The sequence below is a fragment of the Haliotis rubra genome, unplaced genomic scaffold (assembly GCF_003918875.1).
Source record: "Haliotis rubra isolate DU_JTF1 unplaced genomic scaffold, ASM391887v1 Scf136, whole genome shotgun sequence".
Taxonomy (NCBI): Eukaryota; Metazoa; Mollusca; class Gastropoda; order Lepetellida; family Haliotidae; genus Haliotis; species Haliotis rubra.
The window spans coordinates 233087-243297 of NW_025765292.1; the positions used below are offsets into that span (position 1 = coordinate 233087).

Here is a 10211-nt window from a genome sequence, read left to right on the forward strand (position 1 = left end):
TCTGAAATTTGTGATTCATAGTTTCTGTTCTTGCTGTATTTACAAAGGCAGTTGGTTCATATACTTCTTCATACTTGTGCTTGTATAGATGTATATCTATATATACGTTGTATTCTTTGACATTAAACAATGTTAATAAAGTAGCTCTCTGTTTTTTACTCTCACGTTTCGGTACATTTCTGATTATCCAGTGGAAACTGACAGGTAAAGTAACCTATACAATTGAAGAGGTTACAAGGCAGAAAACGGTCGCCGAAACACTGCGGAATTAACATCCGAAACACAACCACGATACCCGTATCAAATACTTCACCATCCACAACACAACTACAATACCCGTATCAAATACTTCACCATCCACAACACAACTACAATACCCGTATCACATGCTTCACCATCCACAACACAACTACAATACCCGTATCAAATACTTCACCATCAATACCTACAACACAACTACAATACCCGTATCAAATACTTCACCATCCACAACACAACTACAATACCCGTATCACATACTTCACCATCCACAACACAACTACAATACCCGTATCAAATACTTCACCATCCACAACACAACTACAATACCCGTATCACATACTTCACCATCCACAACACAACTACAATACCCGTATCAAATGCTTCACCATCCACAACACAACTACAATACCCGTATCAAATGCTTCACCATCCACAACACAACTACAATACCCGTATCAATACTTCACCATCCACAACACAACTAATACAATACATCAATACTTCACCATCCACAACACAACTACAACAATACCTGCCTTCACCATCCACAACACAACTATAATACCAAATCAAATCACTTCACCATCCACAACACAACTACAATACCCGTATCAAATACTTCACCATCCACAACACAACTACAATATCCGTATCACCCGCATCCATGCTTCACAAATGCTTCACCATCCACAACACAACTACAATACCCGTATCACATGCTTCACCATCCATCCACAACACAATTCTACAATACTTATCACCACCACCCACAACAACAAACTACAATACCCGTATCACATGCTTCACCATCCACAACACAATTCACCATCAACAACACAACTACAATACCCCGTATCACATACTTCACCATCCACAACACAACTACAATACCCGTATCAAATGCTTCACCATCCACAACACCTACAACCATCAATTCACCACCACAAACCACAATATCACATGCTCTCCATATATCAAATGCTTCACCATCCACAACACAACAACAACAACTACAATACCGTATCAAATGCTTCACCATCCACAACACAACTACAATACCGTATCAAATACTTCACCATCCACAACACAACTACAATACCTGTATCAAATACTTCACCATCCACAACACAACCATCAATACTTCACCATCACAACACTTACACAAATATCCACAACACAACAACTACAATACCCGTATCAAATACTTCACCATCCACAACACAACTACAATACCCGTAATACTTCACCATCCAAATGCTTCACCATCCATTCGCCATCCAAAACACAACTACAATACCCGCATCAAATACTTCACCATCCACACAACACAATACAACTATAATTCCGCATCAAATGCTTCACCATCCACAAACACAACTACAATACCCGTATCAAATACTTCACCATCCAAAACACAACTACAATACCCGCATCAAATACTTCACCATCCACATACAACTACAAAACCCGCATCAAATACTTCACCATCCAAAACACAACTACAATACCCGTATCAAATACTTCACCATCCACAACACAACTACAAAACCCGTATCAAATACTTCACCATCCACAACAACTACAACTACAATACTTCCGTATCAAATACTTCACCATCCACAACAACAACAACAGAGTAAAAGAGTAACCATTTTTTGTATACATGATATCTTGACGCTATCAAATATGGGTAGGTATTCTCTAATGCCAGGCAGTATTTCATATCTCCATTCTGTTTTATAAAATGAACCTGTTTGTTACCACAGTTTCGTGTTGTGAGCGACGTCACAACCCCCATCGCACATAGTGTACCATATACCAGGGATAATCTACAACGTTATATAGTCTCCCTGCCCATACATAACTATAAAGAGTACTTGTTTTCTTTAATTGGACACAAACCACTGTGAAAGGAGGATGACCACCCTTCCTTCGTTGTGTTCCACGGACCCCTTGTCTCACGATGGCGACACCTCAAGTGTGACGGGCATCAAGCATTACTTTACCATTGAATTTACTCAGATCTCTCTTTATTCGATATGAATAATAACTATTACAACAATCTATAGTGTGATTACACAATGCCATTTAAGAAAGTGAAATCCCAAACATATGTTACAATATATAGTGTATCTATTATCACTATGAGATCAATGAGCGACAAAAATAAATGATGAATAAATATAACAAAAATAAAAGATTTTGGTGGTTAGGAAACAGGAAGACGAATGCAAGTCAGAAATAAATAAATCCGGAATCGCTTTTGAAAGTATATTACGAATGCTTCAAATAATCGAAGTTTTTAGCGGCGTGCATTTGTGATGTTAAGAGTTACCGTTCACAAATGTGTACGCATGCGTTTCATTCATCATGGCCGAGAGCATAACAAACAGACTGTCAAATTACCTCCAATCTTGACATCGAAAGGCGCGTTGTTAATAGATACAAACTAGAATGGCTTCCGAATTTTCGCCAGAGATGGTGAAGTCTCTGAAACAAAAGGTGTTTACATCTGCAAGAGATGGGATGGCTATCAGCATTTTCGCAATGCTGTGGAATCTAGACGCCAAAATCGTTGACGCAGTCCTCAACCATTACACAGAAGAGGACGGACAGAAAACAACGCCCCTTATCATAGCAGCCAGGAACGGGGAGGACAAAGTTGTACAAGTTCTCCTCAGCAACTTCCGTGTAGATCACGAGCAGACGGGGACAGTCAAGTTCGAAGGCTACGTGATCGAAGGTGCGACGGCTTTGTGGTGTGCGGCTGGAGCTGGGCATTTCGGCGTGGTGAAGTTTCTGGTTGAACATGATGCCGACGTGAATCACCCAACGCTTACAAATTCAACGCCACTGCGTGCAGCATGTTTTGATGGTCGCCTCGACATAGTACGGTACTTGGTTGAACATGGTGCAGATTTGACCATAGCCAACAAATACAATAACACTTGCTTGATGATCAGCTGCTACAAGGACCACCGAGATGTGGTGACGTTCCTGTTGGAGAAAGGGGCAAACCCTGACTGCAAGGCTCATTGTGGAGCAACTGCTCTACATTTCTCTGCAGAGTGTGGCCACTTGGAAATTGTTAAAGAGCTCATCAAGTTTGGAGCATCCATAACTGAAAATGACCATAAAATGACTCCCCTGATTGTTGCTGCAGAATGTGGAAAGAGTCAAGTTGTAAACTATCTCATTTCTTTACCTGAGTGCTCAAAGAAAGATAAGATAGATGCTTTAGAGGTTTCAGGGGCATCTTTTGCTAATGACAAAGAAAATTATGATATTTCAAAAGCATATCAATATCTCAAGTTAGCCATGGAAGAACGGTATAGAGATCCGCACAATATTGTTCATAAGCCACACTATCCTCCTGTCCCTGCATACGACAACTGGGTGGAGTGTAAAACAATGAATGCGCTTGAAGCGATAGAAAAGAATTATGGCGCCCTTCACATGGAATCATTAGCCATCCGTGAAAGAATTCTTGGTGCGGATAACCCAGAGGTCCCACATCCAGTGATATTTCGGGGAGCTGTATTTGCTGATAGTGCCAGATTTGACAGGTGTATTGCATTGTGGATGCATGCCATGAAACTGAGGCAGAGAAATAACAGAGCCATTCCTAAAGATCTACTTCGTTTTTTCCCAAGTCTTTTCACAGATGGTCCATATAGGAGTACGACTTGAGTTCTCCCCAATCCTGGAAGTACTGGATCATGCAGGAAAGGAGATAGAGAGAGACATGGAGAGAATGGGAAAAGAGGATGAAGATTATCTGGCCCTGGTTGAAATTTATCAAACCAACATCCATACTTGCCTCTATTTGCTTGTGATAGCTCTGAAAGTTACCAAGAGCAAAGAAGAACTGCATCAGCTCCACCAACTTGTGTACAGGTTTTTAAGACTGAAACCTGCTCTCAAGAATGGATATTCTGCACTTCATATGGCTGTGGATAGTGCAAGCATTGTTGATGATTTCCATGTCAACGATGTTGTGTCCTTTCCAAATTCACCACTAGCAGCTTTGTTGGTACGCTGTGGAGCAGACATCAATGCACAGGACCATGTAGGAAACACGCCTCTCCATGTTATAGTACGCTACAATGACCCAATAGATGACTTTGACACGCTTCACCAGATAATACTGTCTCTGATACGTGGAGGATCTCATCTAGATATGCGTAATTCAGAAAGGAAAACACCAATGCAGTGTTCAACAACTGGAGTGGCAGAGGTGATTCTCCGGCAACACAATCAAATATATCTGAAATGTTTAGCCGCCACTGCTGTAAGGGTTCACAACATCAGTTACAAGGGACTGATTCCTCAGTTTCTGGAAGAATTTATTGAACTGCATTGAAACATGCTGAAACATCTGAATGACTGTCTTCATGTTGTGATACATATGTTGTAGCTGAAAGTGACTGCTTAAGTTTGAATGTTCGTTAAAGTATCCATGCGTTACAAGATAACAGTGTTGTTCAGGCACAAGTGCTGTTATTCCCACTTTACACCCATGTGTATTGCCAGTTAACACCCATGATGTGTATACCACTAGTCATTAGCGTTACTAAGTGCTCCTAATGTCATGAAAAGTTTGTTGAACTTGTTGACATTTAGTTTATATGGGTTTTGAAATCAGTTCAGATCTGATGACTTTTTCTGATCCATACTGAATTTTGATTTTAATCTGAATGTGAAGCTCCATTATAAATGTTAAAACAGAATGTGGATAGTGTACATTTCCAAAGTATAATAGATTTAATGTCATTGTGTCATTGTTGGTTTTTGGATGGTGCTAGTTGTATCATGTGTATGTATGCAAATATGAGAGGAACCAGAGGACATAATTGTACAACTAAAAGGAGAGAAATACATTATTGGCATGTCCAAAAGGAAAAATTTATACTTGTTGTTGCCACATTTATGGTTGCAAAGCCCTCATTCTCTCAAGCCCTCTTTTTTCAGGTTGCCAACATGACAATCTTTGCAAAAACGCTCTTAGAATACAAGTAGTTTGTTAGAATACAAAAATCATGCCAAGTTTTCACGCCTTGGTCACATATTTTTCTGCCAATTGTTTACTAAGTGTCATCAACAATAAACCTGTAAAGGAGATATATTGTCCATCTACTAGCCCATAATGTCACCAAAAGTGTGGGTTTATGATTCAGTTATGTTCACTTCATTAAGTACTTGTTAAACACTGTACTTCACTATCATATTGATACAAACAGAATATATTTTACTTATTTCTCACATGATGCATAATTTGAAATGTAGATATCCATGCATTCATTTAGATTATATTTGTATTAAGAAATCAGAAATGGGAAGTTACTCTGTAAACTTGTCAGTGTCTGTATAAGAATAGAGGTTTTCTGTATTTGATACTATGCCGTAATTGATATCATTGAAAATCATCACAATACACTTGTATAGATACAGTGTGCATGACATGTTAGGTTTGATGTTTGTACTATGCACAAATCATTAGCGTTAGATGTGTTAGGGTTAAGTTAACCCTTTGCCATTTAACCCGTTCCTCATCAAACACAAACTTTGCAGTCTGTAGGAATAGGCACCCATTGCCAATCAAATACCCCTTTAGAATTGGGTTCTAGTAGTCACTAGAGGACCCCATTTTGATAATTTGAACTTGAGGTAGTGTTGGGAATTGGTTAAAATCCCATAATTAATGATTGGTTCATTACAACCGATCAATCATCGAAAATAATTGATTAGACAAAACCAACCTTGTGAAAAATATTGTTAATGCAAACAAGTATTCAAAAACTGTTTGTGTTCGATTATGAGAAAACATGATCAATTGCTTGGTCATTTTGTCATTGCGGCCAATCTTTCAATTAATTGGACCACCACTAACTTGGGGGTTAATTGATTTAGGGTGTGATTTAGCTATCTCAGCTCTTTTAATAAATTAATCAAATGTAATTTGGATTTGGTATACAGCTGGGTGCTAATCACTGTGTTAATCAGTAATTATTTGTGATACTGTGGTAAGGTACAGGCTAATTACCTTAATTCATTAGCCTAGCTGAGCTTTTAAGTTTGCAATTCAAGTTCCATCCTCCATGCAACGCAGATTGAAAACCAGAAAAGTGATCCTAATATTGTGCATTGAGAGTTCTTGAGTTCTGAGTATATTGAATATTGACTGTCAATGGCTTTCTTTATAGTGATATTCTAGTTCTTCACAAGGAATATTTAGTGTATAGATATGAACCTGTCTTCCTTTTATTGTTTTTGTCATGAACATGTATGTATTGTTAAGTATTGATTGCTGAGACTTGACCATGTCAAAATATGTGGCAGATAGTATCATGACCTATTCACTGTTCAGAAAATCATTACAGCAGTCTGACAGTGTCGTTACTACTTATTATTTACCCATTCCAAATGTAATTTGAGACATAATAGTTTGTTATTGATGTCCATGATGTCAGATATTGAAATACATCATCTTTGTGATGGTGGTCTGTGGTTTCTATGAAGCTTTTGTCTTACTGTGCTGGATGACTGGAACTTAAATGTGATACGCTGGCATAATGTGTCTTTCATCTTCCAAGCAAAAGCTGGTTTTCATCATATTCAAAAGAATTAACATAGAATGAGGAGTGATGGAGCAGTTGAGGACCTGGTGAAGTGCAAAGTTTTGAGCAAGAAGTTTGTTCAACATGCTTAGCTAACAGGAATATTGCTTGTTAAAAAGCTGTGAAATTCCTCACGTGTCTAGTGACAGAGTATATGTAAAGTCATTAAGCTACTTTAGGACGGAGGCAAGAGATAGTTGGCATGGGTTTGTTATCTTACCTTATGAATACCTGAATACCATTCTTCAGGAGAATTATTAGGTTAGTCCTGCGTCGCTAACATCACCAACAGAGAGGTCATGCCGTGTTTGTCACTAGATTTATCATGCCTATATGTTAAGCTCACATGTCAAAGATGTTGCGAGTACATGAGTATTTCTGTATGTTCATAATGAAAATTGGAGTCATGTGCATGGTAAGTTAGACAGATGCACATGTTGATGCATTTCAATGATTTCCTCACTGGTGCGAATTTAATATATTATGGTGTGTGGTTCAGGTGTCTCTTTGTGTTCATGGACTGTACTTCCTATGTCTTCACACTTGCTCAACTCAACTCTTTATGTTCTTGCTCAAGCAGTAATGCAGATGTCCTTCCTGTCTTTACTATGACTTTTATGGACTGATTCTCCATTACATTTCCAGGACTGCATGTCTTTGTGTCTGTCACATGATCGTCACATGATCATCATGATTAGGGTTAGTCTGATACATCTCGTTGCTGACATTTGAATATGATGTTGGTTCATATCACATGGTAAAACTTGCATTTCCAAAGGCTTCTAAAAACCCTTGACTAGGGTAATTGTCACCATTATCAACTCTTTTCTCCATGCGAGAAGTATTAAGAATTATATATAAAGTAGTAGTAATTGACTGGAAATAAATTATATTGAGCAGCTGTCATGAGCCAGTGCTGATGGGTCCGACTAATGAATTTCGGCTGGACCTGACCAGTATTACTCATTGTTTGCTATAAGTTGATGGTTACCATGGCTCAGGACTCCACTGTATTCGTCAGTTTTGGGAAAATACAACAGTTGTTTCTTCCTAGAAACCCTGTCATGCCATGAAAGCACTATTTCCATCAGTTATGGACAACCTGGTAATGTTGTTACCTTGAATAGGGAAGTTGTGGCATACTGGTGTAGGTAGAAATTATTGCCCCACTGAAAAAATAATAGCAAGCATCTTTAATGTCTCCAGTCTATTGAATTAGTTTTTTTTTGTATACTTGTAAGGAGTTAAAGGCAAAATCTTCTTAATTAGGATGCTTTTGTGTGTATTTTTATTGGCTCGGCTGGTATGTGGATGGTGAGCGGCCTTCAGTTTGTGAAATCATTAAAGGTGAATGCTGTAGCATGTAATCCCACTCCCAGCAGCCAAATGTATGGGGAGACTGAAAAATGACTGTTTCTATCCATCATATTTATTGCTGCTATTGGAGCTATGATCATGAGTTTGAATCCAAGATGTGCTCATCATTATTTTAGGGTATGTCAGCACCAAACCCAGGCTTATGGGTTTCACTGAAGTGGTGAGCTTCATCTCTATTGACCTTCTTCCCACATCAAACTGACAAAGCATGATATAACTCAATTTCAGTTTGAAGCTGTTATACAAAACCTGCTCTATAGCCAGTATTATGAAATGCTCGCAGCAGTGATATTCATGGGATGTTTGTGTGGCATTATCATGTGCATGGTAACACTTAAACTGGTCTTACAGGTCTCAGTCTGTATTGCCTGTGGTAAGAACTACCGGTATGTTGTATCAGCTGCTGGTTTGTCTGCATGGTTCAGCCCAGGCTTGAATACTGCTGCTACCAACTGGTGTAAAACACAAACTACTTGTCTGTCCTCCGTAATTTTGTATACTAGGTGTTAATGAGATGAACTAATATTAGCCAAAGCCATTTATGTCTATTAGATGATTTATCTTAATTTCTTATGTTTAAAATGAAAGTAGGTGGCTGAAAAAGTTTTAATTTTTTTTTCAACTGCTCTATTAATACTTTTAATAAATAAAAAACAAGCCCATGGTCACACATCACATGACTGCATACAAATACTGAAAGATTACTTATTATGGGTGGTTCTTTTTTTGTAGAATAAAGATTTTTATATGTTCTTCACCATTACCTATGAACATTGGTGAAAACATGGTTTTTCAATTGTATTTGTATAACTGTCAGATCCAAAAAATATGGTCTAAAGTCATTTGGTTGTTTTTGTCAGTCTCCAAATCCAAGTAGTAAAACATATTTGGCCAAATGTAGTAAACGTAATGGACATGCTACATGACTGTGTGTCTGTCTGTTTACATGTTGTAAGATGAGTTCCATAGTTCAGTTGTTTGATCACTAAATGTGATGTATAAGGATAAACTAGGTTACCTGATGCAGTGATGGTATATCATTGTCATACAGTGTATATAGTTAATGATTCAGTTTACCTTGTTCAGAAGCTTGAAATCTCCATATAGCTTAAAAAATGAAATTGCAGAGTTTCAAGCATTTATCACATGCCTTACCAGCTGATTTGGTGTGTCAGTAATGTTGGTGTGTCAATAATGTTGGTGTGTCAGTAATGTTGGTGTGTCAGTGAAGTCCATTCAGAATGTTGGCACTATTTGTACCATAATGAAGGGGACCCAAGTCATCTTCATGTGGGCACAGTTAATCAGAATTTATGAAGGATTGATTGTCCGTTGATGGATAAAGATATGAAAATAAATGAGTCTGCTATACTAACATAATATCGTTAATTACACCCGAAATTTACCTTCATATAAAATAATGTTGCCAATCATTCGAATAACGGCGCTTTAAGATCACACATCATATAGTGTTAGCAGTCCAGGGGCGTTAATACAGTAATGATAGTGAGCAATCTCCCAGTCATCTCCACATCTGGAGGTTTCCTTAAGCTGTACCTTAAGTCACTGGCTGGTCTGTGAACACCTGCTGCAATAACATGTACACATCCAAGTGATTCTGTGATGCTCATATTTTGCTTATACTTCTTTTGTTATTGGAGAATGATGACAAATAAATATTTATGAATTAATTTTGTATTGTGTTGCTCCTTATTTACACTCCCCAATACATGTAACATATTTTCATAAAACTGACTCCATCATCAGATACTAATATTCACATTTATACATTTTTAGTTTGAAAAACACTGAGCTGTCAACCCCAACTTGTAAGAGATGCCTAATAGGATCAGGTGCCCTCTGACTTGGATGACACTTGTATCCCAGGTACATAGATCAATCCAATGATGTCAATCACTCAATTGTCTGGTCCAGACTTAATTATTCAGTCTGCCA

General features: G+C 38.0%; 1 protein-coding gene across 1 annotated transcript; it reads left to right on the forward strand.

The window, feature by feature from the left end:
* The first annotated feature begins 2619 nt into the window (after nt 1-2619).
* LOC124268053 (protein fem-1 homolog B-like) lies at nt 2620-5987 on the forward strand. The gene is given in 2 exon segments (XM_046703061.1): nt 2620-3903; nt 3905-5987. Coding segments are annotated over 2 exon segments (1908 nt in total). The 5' UTR covers nt 2620-2715; the 3' UTR covers nt 4625-5987.
* The last annotated feature ends 4224 nt before the right edge of the window (nt 5988-10211 follow it).